We start from the raw sequence: 21,306 nt of genomic DNA on the forward strand, positions 1-21,306 counted from the left end.
TACAGTTATCAGGATATTTGTTTCCCGCTCATTTTTGGACTAGCACTTCTATCTACCTCCAAGACAGTTGGCAAATCTGCTATAAAAATTGCTAAAAGCAGTGGGGCCAGTACACAGCGCTGTCTTAGGCCATTATTGATTGCTATTTCCTGGTGTTAGCCACCCCCCCCCCCACGAATCCTTAGTCACCTGGGCCCAATTCTGGCTATGTAGCTCATGAATAATAGATAATCACTTGAAAGCAAATGAAATAAACAATGCAGCGGTGATGTAATGAAAGCAACAGTGATGCTATTACTAAAGCACTGATGTTAAAAGTGCACCACTGACATCATGAATGCACTACCATTGTCAAGAATACACCCATTATGTCAAGCATATATACACATATTGTGGCACTAGTATTCTAAACTCCAGGCATATTGATCATCAGTAAGGGATACACTGAAGCATATCATTTACATCTGTTTCCCTTTGACCTCATTTGGGGGTTCTACAATGCACAGGTAAATAGCGATGCCCTTGGCAGCCAGCTGCATATGACGTCACTGGAAGCAACATAAAGCACCCTCTCAGCTTACAGAGAAAAATAGTGTTCTTTGAAAGTGTCATATGTCGAATCAGTGACCAGATGACAGCATTCAACAAAATTTGGGGCAAGGGAGTAGCCAGAAAATTAAAATACCCCACCCACTTCAAACCAAAGCTCTTATGGCACAAATCATATGCAGCAAGTCCTCCCGATCCTCCCATCCACCTTTCACTCCAACCATCTACCTTTCACTTTCCCCATCCGTTCATCTTCCCTGTCTCCCCTCCCATCTATCCTATCTCTGAACATCCATTCACCCTACAGCTCATCCTTTCATTCAGGCTTCCAGCCATACATCCACCCTCACTTTCACTCATCCATAAATTCATTCACTCATCCATCCACCCTTCCATCCATCCATCCATCCACCCACCCACCCTTTCACTCATCCATCCATCCTTTCACCCATCCATCTACCCTTTCCCTCACACATCCATACTTTCACTCATCCATCCATCCACCCTTTCATTCACCCATCCTCCATTTCACTCATTCATCCATTCTTTCACTCATCAGTTTTTTCTCCCATCCATCCACCTTTTACTCCAACCATCCACCCTTTTACTTCCCCATCCGTTCATCTTCCCTGTCTCTCCTCCCATCTATCCTATCTCTGATCATCCATTCACCCTACAGCTCATCTTTTCATCCAAGCTTTCAACCATACATCCATACAGCCACCCTCACTTTCATTCATCCATTATTTCCTTCACTCGTCCATCCATCCATCCACCCTCCGTTTCACTCATTCATCCATCCTTTCACCCATCCATCCTTCTACCCTTTCCTTCACACATTCATACTTTCACTCACTAAATCACCTTTTTCTGCAAATTTGCAGACAAAAAAGGACCATCAAGAACCCCTTCCGTGCTGTAGCTGCTAAAGTAGGAGTTTCACGATGCCCCAGCATCCATCCTTTCACTCCACCATCCATCCATCCTTTTACTAAGCCATCCATACTTTCAGTCATTCACTAGCCATAATTTCTCTCATCATCCAACCCCCCGTTTATCCATCCACCCTCCCTTTCATCCATCCATCCTCCCTTTCACTCATCCATCCATTCTTTCACTGATCCTTCCTTACATCCATCTTTTCACTCATTCATTCATACATCCATCTATCCATCCACCCATTCACTCATCCACCCATTGATCCATCTATACCTTCACTCACTCACCCACCCACCCTTTCACATTATATATGAGCCTTTGTCTGTTGAGTTGCAGACAAAAGAGTCCCATCAAACACTCCCCCCCACCCCCGCTGTAGCTGGTCAAGCTGAGGATTTACGGGGCTCCTGATTTGGGACTCAGTTTATTTTATTTTTTTACGAACGTAGGTAAGATCAAGATCGTAGGGCAGGGCCTACCAGAGATTGCTGAGTACACTCTGCACTCATGATCCAAGAGTGCCTGCCCTCTAGCCTTGTCCCACAATACCAGCGGGCTCCCTATTTGATATTCCCGTCATTGCATGGATTGCCTCTTGGAGGTGATCTACCCTAATTGTCATACCGGGAGTCACGCTTGCCCCGAAACCCATGATCTGCAGCTTATCATTGAGAACACCCTAGAAAGGTGCACTTTGACTCGAGTGGTAGATACTAGGATGAGCACCTGCCATAAAATCAAATTTGGGGCAGTAGACATTCAGGACAAAGGATCAAAATTAAGGAAAAAAAAACAAGACAACAAGCCAATTTTATGGACACTTCTGAGTAGGTCAAGCATTAATATGAAAGTAAATTAAAGACACTGCTGACCCAAGTGAAGGTAGGTTTATTTTCTTTGGTTTGTATAATGCATAGCACTATTGAGAAAGTTAATCACAAAATGTTGATGCACACGCACAATATCAAATCACAATATAACAATTATCTTGACAACACAATAATCAGTTGGGCATCTGTTCTTCTCTTTATTTTCAGAAAATCTTCCACTCCCAACGCGTTTCGTCGTTATAGGGATTACCCAAACGGCTTCCTCAGGGCTGGAAGTAACACAAATACCACAAGTGGAGTACACATACTTATAAAATTAAATTGATAACATAAGTGAACCCAAATTTCAACCTCATTTACAGGGACTGTAAAGTGTGCTTAAAACGGAAGTTAACCTAGATTCTAGTGCTCAGTGATCGTACATGCGCTCATACTTATTAACTAAAATAGTCTCTCAAAGTTCAAATAATATCCATTTGAATAGCACATATTCTGTATATCCTTAATACTCTATATATTTGATTATTTGTGGTGCCTAATAGCCAAGTCACTGAGGTTATTATTGTGTCAACCCAAGTGTATGACATGCTACATTAGTTTACCCATGATGGGTTAATCGGTACCTTAAACTTCAGTTAGGTCGATTACCTAAAAATTCAAACCGTAAAACAATATATAATATTAGCAATGTAAAGCACATGAGTCACAGATTTTATTCCAATGAACATGATTTTACGTAAGAGTTTAAATAAGCATTGGCACATTTTGGAAGCAGATATGACATTGAAAGAATTTTTGACTGACAAACCTCAGATTACATATCGTAGAGGTAAGACATTGGATACAATATTGAGTCCCAGTTATCCCTTGACAAAACAACGGGGACCATGGTTGACGTAATTTACTCAAGGTTTTTTCAAATGTGGCCATTGTGGCATGTGCAGGTATGCGAAAGATAAAACTAAGCAATTTAAAGACAGTAATGATAAGGTGTTTAACATATTGACAATTATTAATTGTAGTACCAAATACGTTGTATATATTATCATGTGTAAATGTAAAAGAATTTATGTTGGAAGCACAATAAGGGCCTTGAAAGATCGTGTAAGTGAACATATGAGAGCAATTAAGCAAAATGACATGAGGTACCCTATTGCGGAACATGTATATAACTGCAATGCACAAGGCCCAACCAAAGTATTTCAATTTTTTGGTATAGAACACGTGAAGCTTGACCCATGACCCACCCATGCGTTTGAGGGCCGTGGAGGATGGTCTTAATTTTGACCAGGAGCTTCAATACTTTTTAGGAGACTAGATGTTGGAGAGATGTATCAAACCTTTCAGTTGCTGTTGGAATGTAACACTAGCAGGCTCAATATTAACTGCTCAAACAAATACATAATATTTTGTCATTAATGTGACAATAGGATTTTCAGGCACGTGTAGGCTGATTCATTTGAATTCGGATTGTGTATAGATTGACAATCCAGTTATGGTGTAGGGAGATCAATAATTTGACATAAGAGAATTGATTCTCAATTTGGATATTGGGACCGTTATTTTATTTTATTTTGATTTCACATGTTGATTTATTTTAAATTTAGTAAAACATCAGGAGTTATATTGATTATAAATATTATCAACTCTAATGGAAATATTAATCGTCGATTCATTGAAATACTTATGACTCGTACCATTACTTACAGGCTTAAATTTCTTCCGATATCAGATTGGCTATAATCCGCCATTGATATCACATGCGACTCAATCATTTGAATAAATACAGTGCAAATGTCAGTATAAACTTTCACCACTCCAAGATGGCGCTTAACCGCACTGCCCCGGAGGGGGGCGGTAATGGAAGTATGCTGGAACAGCAACCTCGTTGATTTCTATGTTATAAAATAATGGCGAGATCCTCAAGTCGCCTGCGTTTACCTGTAGCCGGGTGACGGGAATATAGAGAGGTACGTATTATACCATTGTCGGCAAATTTTGAATTGAGATAGCGTGAGCTTACTTGATAGTTCGATTGATTAACTGTATTCGTTTGTAGGTCCCCGCACTTCAGGGACTTGTGGAGGGATTGACTCCGTTTCTTGCGAGGCACTGTTGAATTATACAGCACTAATGAGGAGCATTACCGGAAGGTTGTTGTGAAACCTAAAGCTCAAGATACTCCATTATTGAATGGTGCGATTGGATTTTGTGGTGGTTAGAGGTGCTGGTCTACATATTCACAGATATAGTGGAGGTAAGAGGCGGTGTATTATGGAATAGTGGTTTGTAATATCAGAATAACGAGGTGGTGATGATATTTTGAAGTGAACATATATATATATATATATTTTTTAGAGTTGATATCAGCATTGGAACATTATGAGCCGCAATAGAGTTGGTTAAGAATATGAAGATTGATGTGAGGTAAGACAGTCCTGATTTAGGACGAGAACTAATAATCAAGCGTATTGAGAAACCTATGCCTCATGTGCTTTACATTGCTAATATTATATATTGTTTTACGGTTTGAATTTTTAGGTAATCGACCTAACTGAAGTTTAAGGTACCGATTAACCCGTCATGAGTAAACTAATGTAGCATGTCATACACTTGGGTTGACACGATAATAACCTCAGTGACTTGGCTATTAGGCACCACAAATAATCAAATATATAGAGTATTAAGGATATACAGAATATGTGATATTCAAATGGATATTATTTGTACTCTGAGCGACTATTTTAGTTAATAAGTATGAGCGCATGTACGATCACTGAGCACTAGAATCTAGGTTAACTTCCATTTTAAGTACACTTTACAGTCCCTGTGCATGAGGTTGAAATTTGGGCTCACTTATGTTATCAATTTAATTTTATAAGTATTTGTACTCAAATTGTGGTATTTGTGCTACTTCCAGCCCTGAGGAAGTCGTTTGGGTAATCCCTATAACGACGAAACGCGTTGGGAGTGGATGATTTTCTGAAAATAAAGAGAAGAACAGATGCCCAACTGATTATTGTGTTGTCAAGATAATTGTTATATTGTGATTTGATATTGTGCGTGTGCATCAACATTTTGTGATTAACCTAATCAATCTAGGATTGAGCCTTTTGGGGAATTGGGTGTTATTCCCTAAGTTTGATTGCACCGCAGTACAGTCAGTACAATTGAGAATACTTGTGTAATATTGTTGGAGCTCCTGATTTCCCCTTCACACCCAACTGGAGTAGTACACTATTGAGAAAGTATTCACCCATCAGTGGTCTTATTTAAATATTTAGAAATTAACAAGCTTGCACACTAAACGAAATTTGACAGAGAGTGCGTGTGCGCGCGTGTGTGTGTATGCATGCGTGGGTGTGTGTGTGTGTTTCAAACTGATTGGTTCTGATGAAACTAATGGAGGATTTCAGCCAACCTCCTTTTAGTTCTGCTGTCCCTATCCCTAATTCCTAGAAAGGGTTTAGTCTTGCTAGTAGTAGCATCAAGATATGGTACTACTGGAAAAGTCAGACTGCAGCATTAGCAAAGCCAATAGGGCTGATGCGTGCACTTTAGTTCTGGCAACAGCAATAAACAAAATGCCAATTGCAGTGTAAAACAATTAAAATAGATATCTTTGTTTATTCATCTGCCCAGGCGACCTCTTGGTGTCTTCCCCAATTTAAGGACCAATAATTCATGTTTACTCTGGGGCTCACACAGCTTTTTCTAGGCTTGACTATTTCTCAAAGCCACTCCTCAACCTTGGACGCATTATGAATACACATGTTCATATCAGAGACCAGTCATATCATTCACCACGGACATTCAGACTTGACCTTGGTGGGCAGAGGCAGCCAACGGGGTGGAGACTGAATGCATGGCTGCTGACAGTCGCTAAACTTATGGCCTAGTTAATGATGGATATTGACCCTTTCAAATTAATGTAGGCACTCCTAACCAATATTATGGGAAGCATTAAAGGCCATGGTCTGAGGCTCTCTCTGATAAGAACCTACCAATCCATACACCATCCAGCATCCAACCACCCTCCCAGAACAGTCAGTTCGCCCATCCATCCTTCCATCCATCTATCCAGCCACCCTCCCAGTCATCCATCCATCCAGCCATCCATCCATCCATCAATCCATCCGTCCATTCTCCTTGTCCAATAACCCATTCATCCACCCCTCCATCAATGTGGCAATATGTCTATCTATCCATTCAGATCCATCCATCTTCCTGACCAACGCAGTATCTATTCATCAATCCACCAATCTGCATCCTAAACATTAGTACCCACACTCTTCATCCACCCATTCTTCTGCCCATCATTCTCCCTGTCCACCATAAACAATAATAAGAAAAACATTACAATTATTTAATATGCTCAATGTAAATAAACATGTAGATGCTTAAAAAGTCATGAGTCAAGTTATATGAGAGAAAAACAGCACATAATTAAAATAAATTTGAAAACCATAATAATATAAGCACAAAAGGCAACAGGTGAGAGCTTTTCAGATATTCCTCAATGTTATCCATTCTTTTGAAAAATACCTCTATTTTCCCTTAGTGCACTTTAACACAGCAACGTTACTTAGTGTAACGGAGGCCTGGGAAGTGCTAAGAGGATAATGACATGATGGGAGCTGCAAGATGCACAATATAACACATACCTGCAAAATGGAACATCTGGAAAGTATAGCAAATGCTGTCTGTTATGACCCCAATAAGGACAGATAGTCCTGGGCTCAAATTACGAATTGGTCGTGTAATTGATGGACAAGTGGTCACCCTAGTCGATTATTGTGTGGGCTTGCATGCATACACCGTCCCCCAGACTTGCTAGTCTGTCAAACACCCCCCCCCCCCCCTAGAACTTGTATTGCTACACCTTTTAGACTCAGTTCTTTGAGATGCCGTCCATTTGTTCAAAGCCATCCCACTACTTAATACTGTTCCCCCAGCCCTCACTATACGTGACAGAGCACTCTTGTAGCCTGTTTCCTTTACTGTCCACACTATACCACGCTGGTGTACCAAGCAGCCTGCCCTATGCCTCTCTGTGTCCCTTTTCGATGTATTAGATTGGTGTCAGGGTTTTCATATCTAATTAATAGCTATGCGATCTCTTTTTGTTTCCTGTTGGTGCATTCTATTGCTACTCTAAGCCTCAGCTGATGTAAGTCCCACATGCCACTCTTTCAAACGTACCTTCCCTCGATAAAGAAATGTTGAATAAAATTGAATACATCAGTGATGTCAGAAAGGCCCCTTTGATGCCATGAATGTATCAGTGATATCATGAATATAAGAATACTGACGTAAGAGTCAGGGCTGTCATCTATATCGACACTGTGTCAGCGATACCTTGATACCGTGTCAGCGATACCTTTATACTGTGTCAGCGATACCTTGATACCGTATCAGCGATACCTTTATACCGTGTCAGCTATACATTGATACCGTGTCAGTGATACATCGATTACGTGTCAGTGATACCGTGATACCGTATCAGTGATACATCTATAAAGTGTCAGCGATACCTGTATACTGTGTCAGCTATACATCGATATCGTTTCAGCGATATCTTGATACTGTGTCAGCGATACATTGATACCATGTCAGTGATACATCGATACCATGTCAGTGATACCTTGATAGTGTGTCAGCGATACCTTGATACTGTACCAGTGATAAATCTATAAAGTGTCAGCGATACCTGTATACTGTGTCAGCTATACATCGATATCGTTTCAGCGATATCTTGATACCGTGTCAGCGATACATCGATACCATGTCAGTGATACCTTGATAGTGTGTCAGCGATACCTTGATACTGTACCAGTGATAAATCTATAAAGTGTCAGCGATACCTATATACCGTGTCAGCTATACATCGATAGCATTTCAGCGATATTTTGATACCGTGTCAGCGATACATTGATACAGTGTCAGTGATACATCAATACGGTGTCAGCGATACCTTGATACTGTATCAGTGAAACATCTATAAAGTGGCAGCGATACCTTTATACTGTGTCAGCTATACATAGATGTTGTGTCAGCGATACATTGATACCATGTCACCGATACTGCGATACACCATTCATGTTAATTGGAAACCAGTGATGTCGAAATTCTTCAGCAGTGCCATGAATGTACTAGTGTCAAAATGAACCAGCGATGTCATAAATGTCTAATTGATGTCAAAAATGTGCCAGTGATGTCATGTATGCTAGTGATGCCAAGAATGCACCAGTGATGGAAAAAAGCACGTGTGCTCTCATTAATGCTCTAGTGCCTCTTACAACGCACTGCAGATGTTAAAGGCACCTCAAGTAATGCCATGAACGCACCACTGATGTAATGAATGTGTCAGTGATGTAAGAAAAGCACCAGTGAGGTCACAAATTCAGAAGTGATGTACATGAAAGTACCGTTGATGCTAGGAATGCACCAATAGTCATGAATTCACCTGCCATGATTACACCTCTGTGCATGTCAATACATATATTTGTAGATGCTATGAATACCACTGAGCTTGCAAAATTGTTGATTCTTCTTCAGATGTATTTTCCTCTTGACATCCTAACATTTGTTTCTATAAAACATAAAGTTTTTGTTTTGTTTTAGGGAGACCAAAGTAATGGAAAGCACCACTACGCTGATTTGGGTAGGTTTGGTCTATTTTGATTCGGGAGAAATGGCTCTTATTGTTCTTTCGGACATCTCCTTTTTTCTATTTCAACTGGCATAGCTGTCTGTAAACATGAATGCCGCCGCTGTTCCCACCATTCCACTTCACTTCAGCTGTCCCCTCTTGTACGGCATGAGCAGGCAATGCAGATTCACAATGGCGCAATTAAAACAGAACCTGGAACCGTATTATGGAAAGTGCACCAGTGGCGTGTGAGTCCGCATTCCACATCGGGGCCGGCTTTAGGGCGGTGCGACCGGTGCCACCGCACCGGGTGCTGGCTTCCTGGGGGCGCTGTCCTTGAAAGTTTATTATGCTTTTTAAGCACCTGCTGCAGCGTTTCTTTCTTCCAGCAATTACCAGGCCTCACATACATGTCACAATAACTCCTGAGATTAACGTCCTGGAGAGAGATCAGCATTTTGCATAGTTGATGATTTGACTTATGTGAAGTTAGTGCAAAGGGTTAATATGCCTGCTGCAAAGAACGTGTACCCAGTAGATTACAGAGTGCGTATGATGTAAACAGATCAGCAGGTTACTGCTTTCAAAAGAGACATCCTTTAGTTACTTGCAATTTATAACTTAAAGTCCTAATATAGGATAGTGAACTATTAACTTTCATCCTAGAACTGCATACACACTGCAAAGCATACATTATTAGAGCATTGATTAATGTTGCAAAAAGGATTAATTTGGCTAGAAATCGATTCTTATTATTAAAGAGAACTCCCAACTATGCTGTTTCTTTTTCGACTCTGAGTTTGTGCTTCTCCACACCAAGCACTCTAAAACTATACTGCCTACCAGAATGGATGACATGTGACTCCTACACTTTTAGTCCTTTGGCTTATGTAACATTTCCTATACACTGATTTACACACGTACGATTGATTGTCTCTGTGTAATGTGTGTGTTTTATAAAGCGCTCGGACACCCTACACTGGTATGAGTGGCGCTATATAACTAATTCAATGCATCTGAGAGAGTGTGATTATGGAGACTTCGTCACTGTTAAAGGATGCTAGTGAGAGAATCCGTGGTGGTGGTCATTGGGGGGGGCGCCAATAAACATTGTCGCACTGGGCGCCACCAGCACTAAAGCCGGCCCTTAGAGGGAGGTTTACTACTTTTCACACAGTGTCGTGCAACAGCCGTAAATGCAGCGCTGCGCTGTGTGAATAGGAGAGAGGAGGAGAGCTCCATATTTACTAAAATAAGGCACTCTCCTCTAGTCTCCCTAGCACTGGTGCTGAAGTCAGCTGCTGTGCGCCACGTAGACACCTTTCGCCATGGTGCAAGGGCATCTCTGTGAGTGTAGCATAGGTTTTGTACTGGAAGGGTACCCTTCCAGAACCAAATACTCTTCTGAGACTCACTTCAAACCTTTTTCCTCTTTGTATACGTGCTGTACAGTGCATCACACATGCAAATTCGGAAAACGATGGAGAAATGAAATAATTTCTCCTTCCTTGCATCTACTTTAAAAGGGCGCAGTTTTCTCACACTAAAACTAGTCTACTTTGTTTAGTAAATTGGGTTTAGCGTCAGAAACCTTGGGTGGTTGCATGGGAACGCCCATGCTCCACCCATCATATGCCCCCTTGGCTCTAAGTACTTCAAAGCAGCGTTGTGCGCTGCTTTGGATTACTTTCACGTTATTTCCAGCGCTAACAAAGTTTCGCGCTGGAAAGTAAATTGAGAAAAATAGATTTTGCGGCGATTTGCATCACTTTTATGATTCAAACAAGGCGTAAAATCTTAGTAAATCTCCCCCACAGTATTACAGAAGTGGTTGCAGACGCTTGCATGGCCACTTCTGTAATACATGTCCGCCAGTGTAATCTACGGGGGCGTTCACTCACCCGTGCCGTATTATACATTCATGGTCAGAGGTAAAGTAGCAGGAAGGGGAACACCGTGTGCCGCAAAAAGGAGACGTAGAGTCAGAGCGCCCCCGAGGCCGCTACTTGAAAAGGGTGTCCCATGGTTACTGTCTGCATCTCCCTGCAGGGAGGTCTATGCCGCTCAGAAAGGCAGACCGCATTGCCACTTGTAAGGTGAAAGACGGACCGGCTGCTTCAAACAGCCACTCCACCTTTTGAGTAGTCAACACATATATTTTGGTTCTGTGGAAGGCAAACGCCGAGACGCGTTGACTGTCCCTGTTGTGTATGCACTGTGGGTGAAACGTTAATAAAATAGAAATATTCCATGCCTGTGGTGCTGCCTGATTCCCATCGTGAAGGGAGGGAACTGGAGTAGCTTAATCGTTGGTCACAAACATATATTAATATATGTATATATAGATATATATGTTTGCGTATTTATGCATTTGTATATATAGTATTGAATGGTAGGGAAATGTATTGAATTTACATAATATTAAATGTATATATTAAAATATTTACCATTTACTACTTTAAACCGTATTCATATTTAAAAATCGATATTTTTAGGAGATATTAATGTCAAAGATTTTTTTCTGATATTTTGGTACTTACTATTATAAGTATGGGGCAAGATATTGTGTTAACGATATTTTTGACACAATATGTTTGTCAAATATATTGTTTACAACAGTATTGTGTCAGTGATCCCTTTACAAAGTTTGACTAGCTACATTTCCGCTGCTTATTGCTTTACGTGGGTATTAAAGTAGTACTGATCAGGTGAAACATAGGACCAGATAGTGATAGCTTGTGTAAAAAATGACAAAATAATGCAGCAATATTAGCACAAAATGTGCTACTTTACGCCACCTAATTTACCTTTCCTTGCTGGATAATTTAGCCAACCGTGCAATAGGAGCCGTTACAATGTACGCATTTAAAACACGTGCCAATACAATGCATTTTTTACAACGCAATATCCATTACAACGAATGTCTTTACAACCCAAGCCTTTACAATGCATAAACCATTTCAATGCAAATTACTATTCTAACTCCGCCAGGGCGGTGCTTTAGGGAATGTGTTGTAATGGCATGTGTTGTGATTAAATGCGTTGTAATGGATTTCGCGATGTAAAAACTGCATTGAATTGGCACGCGTTGTGACGTGTGCGTTGTAAACGATGTCTCCCCAACCGTGCTGCATAGTTTGGGCCTTCTATTCTGCATAATTCCAGTGGCCCGCTTATCGTGCTCGTCAAAAGCCAACTTAACTTGGCCATCTCTTTCACGAAAAAAAACACCACTCACACCGACACTTTATTTAGAACGAGACAGACACATTCATCCAGTTTTCGCTGATTTGTGGTCAGGAAAGTTCAAGAGCTCTCAACTCACAGGAAAATGAGAAGCATTGTCGAGGATATCTGCAGCACGTTCTCTAATGAGATAGCCAGGCCAAGGCAAAACAAGTTTCCACAGGAAATGTGAAGTCCAAACAATGAAGAACAGTACATTCAATGCCCAGCCAGTGTGACAAATCAGTCCTTCCTAGAATTAAATTCTCTCAAGGTAATCAGCACAGCAAAAAGGACAGTCAACATTTCCCAGGGAAAAAAATAATATATCAGGCATGGCAAATATAAATTCTCACCTCCCAAGAACGGAGCATACACTTGAGGCAAAAGAAAAACAACAAAATGAAAGAAAAAATAAGATTGACTTCAAAGGATTTTTTGTTGAAATAATAGCTTTCGAATAGAAAAGCAATAATTCACAGATGGGTGCACGACCTGCTACTTCACAGATCTGAACTGTATAGTGCTTCTCACCCTGAATTTGAAAGGTATAAGGCGTTTCCGTGGGAAACAAAGTGATTTTTTCCTTCAGTTAAATGTTTTGCAGTGTACTGGCAATGGTGCAAGTTTGAGCCCGTAGATAAAGGTTCCTAACCTGTTAAGTTACACGAGTACCATGATCATAAAATGCTGGTTCAATTTAAACTTTTCATTGAAATGGATTGACCGGCCTAAGGACTGAAGGTTTTGACTGAGCGCTCTCAGCTCGCAAAAAACTCTTTTGCATTGTCTAAAAGACTGTCAACGTGGGCCCTCCAATGTCTCTGGCGACCAAGATGTCTGAAGGGATTTGCAAAACACACAGCAGCAGCTCCACCAGACAGAAGTCCACCACGTGTAAGAAGGAAAAAAGAAAAAGCCAGTCAGATCCAGATTACATTTTTTGTTTATTTAGACCTTGGTCTACACACAGTCAACGTAGTTACATATATAACTATATCCTAAAACATCCACCCATAAAATTATTAAAAACACCCCGTCATACAAGCCACGTGTCCCATATCCATAGCTAAAATCTCATAACACCCCCCTAAGCTCTTACATTTTAGTTGAGAGCCCTTTTAAGGGACTCCCCTATTGTGATTAAGAATCTCCCTATTACATACCACATTTAAGCAATTCATGTTTATTAGGAGGCTAATGGCTTGATCCCGATTAATAATACTATTGTTACTAAAAACTGGTTTTAAAAACTCTTCCATTCATCAAAAAAACACAATCTCATAAAACTTGTAGCCCGCTACGTTTTACATTCAGTCCACGTGTAGATAAGCCCTGCTCATCTCTCATTATTGCTCTAATCTTCATATCTACGTAGCACAGATTTAGTCCAACTCTAAATCTCAACACGGCATTCCTTAGGTAGGGTTTGGCAGGGCCTCGATACAAGGAAACATATCTCTGGGGAAAGGAGTTGGCCTAACGGCTAGGGCGGTCGACCTCGAATCTGGAGAACTGGGTTTGAGTCTCGGCAATGACGCTGAACATCCTGTGATTCTAGGCAAATCACTTAATCTCCCTGTGCCTAACAAAGATGAATGTGTCCTCATGTAATGCAACTGGTGCTATGTAAAGCGCTCTGATACCCGATTCGGGTCAAGTTCGCGCTATATAAAAATCTGTAAAATTAAAAAAAAATTAATCTTCATTACTCCAACCCTTAACCAACAAGCATTTACAATGCAATGGTCTCGGCATTCTTAAAGTTAGAGCTATTGGCATTGCTCATGACATTATTTTTGTTTGTTTTTGTTTTTAAAACATTTAAAGAAACGGCATTGTTATTTACAATGTCAATAGCTTAATCTCTCTCAAATGTGAGACCTATTGCATTTGCACCCACACAGAGCCACACACACACAGAGCCACCCACACAGAGCCACCTACAAAGAGCTATTCACATAGAGCAACCCACACACAAATAGAGCCACCCACACAGAGCCACCTACACACACACACAGTTACCCACACACAGACAGAGCCACCCACGCATAGAGCCACCTACAAAAAAAGCTACCCACACAGAGCCACACACACACACACACACACACACAGAGACCTCTGCAGCAAACACATTAACTCACTGAGCCGACGAACCAGGATTTGATTCTGTACCCTGTAGAATACACAGGGAACAACGCAGCAGGCTCACTATACTGTTTTAGAAGGAAAGAAAGCTGTGTATACACATTCGACTCTGCAGCAAAACGCCACTCATATGGCCCACACTAATTCTAAAACTCAGAGGACAGCAGCCAATTATGGTACATGCAGGCTGCATAACTCCACTAACCCCATTGACCGCCTCACACTGACATGCAACGTCTATGGTTCTTCTCCATGATACAGTACTGTACACAGCCAACGGACCTGGCATAAAATAACTGGAAAGATGCACCACATATTGCTGGCTAATCACCGGAAACTAATCTAGTCCACAACTGCAGGTCCCAACCAGCTAAATACTTGACATCTACTTAACATTCTACCAGACCCACCCCCCTTATAATATAGCTCTAAACATGCCTGCTCAGACCCATAAACCTTTCAACAACGTCTCAAATTGGACAATGCAGGGAAGGCAGCAACAGGCAAAGAAGGGGACCTGCAGTGCTGTTCAAAGCAGTCAGCTTACTGTAAGTAATCAACTGCGCTCTTACGTTTCACAATTCATCTGCCACAGTAAGTGATGCATTCCTTAATCCAATAACCGCAAGTAGGTGGTCACCACGCACATGGGGACACTTCCCACAGAGGAACACCGAATACAAAACACCCTTACAAATTCATACCCAATACAGCAGTGAATCATGCAGCCAAGCGTTTCGGTGGGCCACACGGCGGTGGTAAGCGCTATTTAAATGTTTCAATACAGTTAAAGCAGGAAACAATACTGCAACCCTTGCTGGAGGGTGGGAACTAGGCGAACAGTTGTAAGGTGCTGGCAATTGTCTGGCATGGGGCGAGCGTTTTCACAGGACCGATTCACAAAGCTGTGGGTTACACCTAAACATACAGATTCAGTTCATTAAGCACTATCTGTGGGTGGTTTCTTTAGGCATAAGACGCGAGTATGTTCTACGCCCAAAGATTCAGGATGACGTTATTTAAACCTGGAGTATGAGGACCTATCCCAAAAGTTTTAGTGAATCGTACCCAATAAATTGGTCAACTCACAAAACTTTAAACCCTAAGGATTAAGGCTGCGGTCTGGACAATATAGGTAGTGCTTGTGCTCTTCTGAAATGCAGCATTTTCACTGGTGTATTCATTGTGTTTGTCCCTCCTTAGTCTGCTAGTCATCTCCCATGGCGACTGGCCCTATTACATTAACTCTGCACTACTGTTCAATGTATGCTGCTTGTGAGCACTACTTTGTTTTCCCACTCGCTCGTATTACAGGAATGGGGTGTTTTCTGTGCTTGGTGATTTTCACCATGCCATCCCCTCTGCCGTCGCCCTTTGCACTTCTGCTCCTATCACTCTGCTTTTAGTGCGGGAGGTGCTTTCTGCTCTCATTCATCACCCTCCACATACATCCGATGCTGTACATGTTAGGCGCTGTTTGTTTGTTTTTTTTGCAGTTTTATATAGCGCGAACTCGACCCGAAGGCAGAGCGTTTTACATGAGCACAAGTTGTTGTACACGGACAGATTCATTACTTTTTTTGTATGCACGGGGAGATTAAGTGATTTGCTTAGAATCCCTGTGGGGAGGAGATGAAGGGTGCTGGATCCCGGTTGTGACCTCCTTCCAGCTCTTCGTGTCTCTGACACCACGCCCCTATCGTAAAGACTATTGCTCTCCAAGGGATTGGACACCACCCGTATTCACAAGAGAGCGCGGAGGCACAGATCTCCATAAAACAGGCAGCTGTGATTCGCATGCACAGCCACAACGGGTCGATCCCGAAAAACACAAATTGTGGGAGCTACACAAATTCAGCTAAAAAGAATAGTTTTACATAACACATAACCTCTCACGAGGGCAGGGGATTCCAGTCGGTGTCTCCTGGGCGCCGTTCAGTTTCAGGCTCTCAGAGTCTCAGGGAGAAGTTGTCCAATGAGTGTCTCCCTGGCGGCTCCTGCACAGAAGCGTCCCTGTTAATGTTTTAGACGCTCCCGGAAGGGGATTTGTTGTGCCCAAGCCCAAAGGCTGTAGAGAACACGCCCTGATCCCCCCTTGTGTTGCAGCCGTTGCCTGATAGAAGCTTCGCTCGTATTACAGGAATGGGGTGTTTTCTGTGCTTGGTGATTTTCACCATGCCATCCCCTCTGCCGTCGCCCTCTGCACTTCTGCTCCTATCACTCTGCTTTTAGTACGGGAGGTGCTTTCTGCTCTCATTCATCACCCTCCACATACATCCGATGCTGTACATGTTAGGCGCTGTTTGTTTTTTTTTTTTGCAGTTTTATATAGCACGAACTCGACCCGAAGGCAGAGCGTTTTACATGAGCACCAGTTGTTGTACACGGACAGATTCATTACTTTTTTTGTATGCACGGGGAGATGAAGTGATTTGCTTAGAATCCCTGTGGGGAGGAGATGAAGGGTGCTGGATCCCGGTTGTGACCTCCTTCCAGCTCTTCGTGTCTCTGACACCACGCCCCTATCGTAAAGACTATTGCTCTCCAAGGGATTGGACACCACCCTTATTCACAAGAGAGCGCGGAGGCACAGATCTCCATAAAACAGGCAGCTGTGATTCGCATGCACAGCCACAACGGGTCGATCCCGAAAAACACAAATTGTGGGAGCTACACAAATTCAGCTAAAAAGAATAGTTTTACATAACACATAACCTCTCACGAGGGCAGGGGATTCCAGTCGGTGTCTCCTGGGCGCCGTTCAGTTTCAGGCTCTCAGAGTCTCAGGGAGAAGTTGTCCAATGAGTGTCTCCCTGGCGGCTCCTGCACAGAAGCGTCCCTGTTAATGTTTTACACGCTCCCGGAAGGGGATTTGTTGTGCCCAAGCCCAAAGGCTTGAGAGAACACGCCCTGATCCCCCCTTGCGTTGCAGCCGTTGCCTGATAGAAGCTTCGCTCGTATTACAGGAATGGGGTGTTTTCTGTGCTTGGTGATTTTCACCATGCCATCCCCTCTGCCGTCGCCCTCTGCACTTCTGCTCCTAATACTCTGCTTTTAGTACGGGAGGTGCTTTCTGCTCTCATTCATCACCCTCCACATACATCCGATGCTGTACATGTTAGGCGCTGTTTTTTTTTTTTTTTTGCAGTTTTATATAGCACGAACTCGACCCGAAGGCAGAGCGTTTTACATGAGCACCAGTTGTTGTTTACGGACAGATTCATTACTTTTTTTGTATGCACGGGGAGATTAAGTGATTTGCTTAGAATCCCTGTGGGGAGGAGATGAAGGGTGCTGGATCCCGGTTGTGACCTCCTTCCAGCTCTTCGTGTCTCTGACACCACGCCCCTATCGTAAAGACTATTGCTCTCCAAGGGATTGGACACCACCCGTATTCACAAGAGAGCGCGGAGGCACAGATCTCCATAAAACAGGCAGCTGTGATTCGCATGCACAGCCACAACGGGTCGATCCCGAAAAACACAAATTGTGGGAGCTACACAAATTCAGCTAAAAAGAATAGTTTTACATAACACATAACCTCTCACGAGGGCAGGGGATTCCAGTCGGTGTCTCCTGGGCGCCGTTCAGTTTCAGGCTCTCAGAGTCTCAGGGAGAAGTTGTCCAATGAGTGTCTCCCTGGCGGCTCCTGCACAGAAGCGTCCCTGTTAATGTTTTAGACGCTCCCGGAAGGGGATTTGTTGTGCCCAAGCCCAAAGGCTGTAGAGAACACGCCCTGATCCCTCCTTGCGTTGCAGCCGTTGCCTGATAGAAGCTTCCCCGTGAAAGTTTTCTTCCCGGCCCTCCAGGCTCCTAGACAGACGTCTGCAGTGCCACTTGAATGACAGGGTCCGTGCCCTGGCAGCTTTTAAAAGATGTAACAAAGCCTCCCACTGCCCGTTCAGCGAGGAATTCTGGTAAGTCACGGACCCTGCCCCAGCCCTAAAACAAGGCAGAGCAAAAGGCACACCAGAAACGCAGCGTCCATTTCGGATTGGGGGCGTGTTTGTCTTTTCTCTCCTCCAGCCATTGGCTGGAGGAGAGAATGAGACTTCTTGCAAAAAACACGCCCCCCGATCCGAAAAGGACGGGGCATGATTGGAGTGACGGGACCTCTTCTCCAATGGCTGGCCAGCATTTACGAGGCCAGCCACTGGAGAACAGGGCAGAAGAGGGGCCGGTTCAAGCCCCTCTTCTCCCAAGTCATTAAATCTCCGGACTTCCGGTCTGCCGACCGGATGGTCCCGAGACCTAACAACTGGATAGATGGATACCCCCCAGATGAAGCCAGCCCCTTTCCTACTATGTCCGGAGTGTGCAAGACTACATCCTTTCGAAGGACCCGGATTTACAAAGGGCCTCCCCACTCATGGCAGAGGCCCCGCTGTCTTGGTGGGGTGCCCTCTCTCGTTGCGGGACCTTTGCAATAAAAAACTGCAGTGAGGAGGTCCCGCCACATGTGTGGGGCCCCCACTACAACTGCGAGGCCTCCACCACAAGTGCAGTGGCCCTTTGTGAATCGGGCCCATAGTCTTCAAGGCCCCATCCCACTGGTACTTCAGAAAAGAGCCCCAGAATCTACTGTTCAAGCAACACCCAGTGCTTAATTTGAGCCAGAGGTTTCTGGCGCTCGGCACCGGGACTTAATTTTGAACACTGACACTTATGACAGTCTGCCACATGGTGGCACTGTCTGTGTATTTAGAGATGAGCAGAACAACAGCTGTTAGTTAAATAAACATTAAAATTGATTAATTCCTCTCGCCCAAGCCATCCTTATAGCTTTGGGGGCCTTGTGTGAATCATCGCATTTGTAGGAGTGTTATAGTTAGAGGTTTGTGTGGGTATTGTCATTGCCAGCTCTGGCAGGGGTAGGGGGTGTTTAAAGTTGCAGCAGTCTCCTGACGAAGGTCCTGGCACACTTTTTATTACAAATTAAGCACTGGCAACAGCTCATCACTATGTAACCTCCGGACAGCGGATGTGCCAGAAAAGTGCCCACTAAAGTACTGGCCCAGGCCCCCCTTAGAATACAGTCACCGATCTCCAGGGATGTACATCACATGATCAAGGTCGACTCAATGACCTACAAAAATATCGCATCCACTCTTTCGGCTGCTGCTATATTGCCGAGCTAAGTAGATTTAGATACGTACTGGTTTACAATTCTTAACCACACATCTAGTTAGTGTGACGATAGAGTGGTAGTCAATCTGAGACAGTCGATATTGTGGATGCAATATTTTTGTAGGTCAACATCACATCCATGACAGAGTGACCTCCCACCATCCCCAATGTTGCTCCACCGGTAGCCCGCTATCAGTCTTCGTTCCAGAGAGCCACAGGGCAGACAGTAGCTACTGAGACACAAACAAGGTGGTTGAGGTCATTTGCCAGTGGTGTCTGACTCCTGTGGCCCATCGTTCTATGACTGCAAAGTGGAGCAAGTACACCCTTTTCAAACTTTATTCACAGGGTAGCGAGCAGTTAAAAAGTACACCATCAACCGACAGAGGCAGTAACGTTTTGTACAGTCCAGAGCTTAGTTTCTCATTAAAACAAAGTACTTTAATCTCACAACAAAACAAAATACTACACAGATCCAGTGATCAGTTACAGGATTGTAATCCTACTTACGATATTCAACCAGGTGATACTCCCCCTTTGATACTTTCCCTCTGCTATGAGAGTTTCCAAATTTCTACAGTCCCTCGCATATTGCATCGGTTTTATCACACAAAGAAGGTTTTCCTAAGAGAAAAGTCAATACACATTATGGCCCTAAATAATGTATAAGTCATTATTAGGTGTTGCATATAATAATTTTACACCGAATTGCTTATGGACTTTGTGTGACCAAGGCGTATTAAAATGAATACAATTTCCTAATAAACCGGCCTCAAGATTTGAAAAATTATCTAAAGTGCTTTATTCTAAATTTTACATATGGCATTATAAAAAGCTGTTCAGAGTCTGTATAATTAAATCAGTCATTACTATACCATCCTTGTAAACATAATCTTAGGGTGTTTCCACATGATTCTGGTATCCAGTTTAACATTCGGAGGTAGTTAATTAAGTCAGCAGGCTCCATATTGTTTGGGCAAACCTTTGTTCTTAGACATTTCAAAAGAGTCCTATAATTCAAATTAGTCATTATTTAACTCCTCCATAATTGCAGTCAACATGTTTCGGTCATCATTCCATAAGGGCCTTCTCAGGGCGATTACAAGGAAAGGTTATACAAGGTAGGAAGATGAAAAGCAGGGTGTAGCAGAAATCCAAACTGACAGCTCTTATTTTCCGTGTCCTCACTCTGAAGAGAAAGCAACTTGTTAGACTCTGATGGTCAGTTATAATAATCGTATAGAACGATGATGGGAAGCAGAATATCACAAGTCTGAAATTTCTACTTTTGCTTCAACTTGCATAAAGGGCTCCCTGTTCAATGCAGATGTAGAATTTCGATGACTGTAATCTCGCCTTCCTCTTTCCACCAAGTGTCACCTGTGCATGGGTTAATCGCAGGTGCCGTTTACTCAAATGTACCACACTGGAAGCGGAAGCCAGTTCAAATATTTTTTACCGGTTCCAGTTCACCTGCCGAACATTTTACATTCATACATCAGATTTCTTCCGTAATTTTAGTTTATTGTTAATTTTAGACGTACATGCAGCTTATACTGATACCTGCTTCGCTGTAGTTTTCATCATTCCTACTCCTATGGTGGCAGATTTCATAGCTGTGGAGGCTGTGTCTGGGACCTCACTCGGAACTCTGCTGCTGGGCAGAATCAGTACGGCAGGCTTGCACAGAGGCAGTCATTCTCGACAGCAGAAGCAGTCTTTCTGACCCACGATAGGAGGCCGAATGATATGATCATGCTTGGCAGTTACAAGTCTAGGTACTGTTCAAAGCAAGAGAAACACTCGAGTAGACCAGAGGTCCATTGACAAGTCAAG

At 42.9% G+C, this 21,306-nt stretch overlaps 1 protein-coding gene across 1 annotated transcript in view; it reads left to right on the plus strand.

Moving 5' to 3' along the window:
- The window catches only part of LOC146798566 (transmembrane protein 272-like), a 256,427-nt gene that overhangs the window by 202,252 nt on the left and 32,869 nt on the right, over window positions 1–21,306 (plus strand). Inside the window, exon 4 of the mRNA XM_085627986.1 lies at window positions 8,943–8,982. Coding sequence (XP_085484112.1) covers window positions 8,943–8,982 — 40 coding nt within the window. The remainder of the gene's footprint in view (window positions 1–8,942; window positions 8,983–21,306) is intronic.

Source organism: Triturus cristatus, chromosome 9, assembly GCF_964204655.1.
Source record: "Triturus cristatus chromosome 9, aTriCri1.1, whole genome shotgun sequence".
Classification (NCBI taxonomy): domain Eukaryota; kingdom Metazoa; phylum Chordata; class Amphibia; order Caudata; family Salamandridae; genus Triturus; species Triturus cristatus.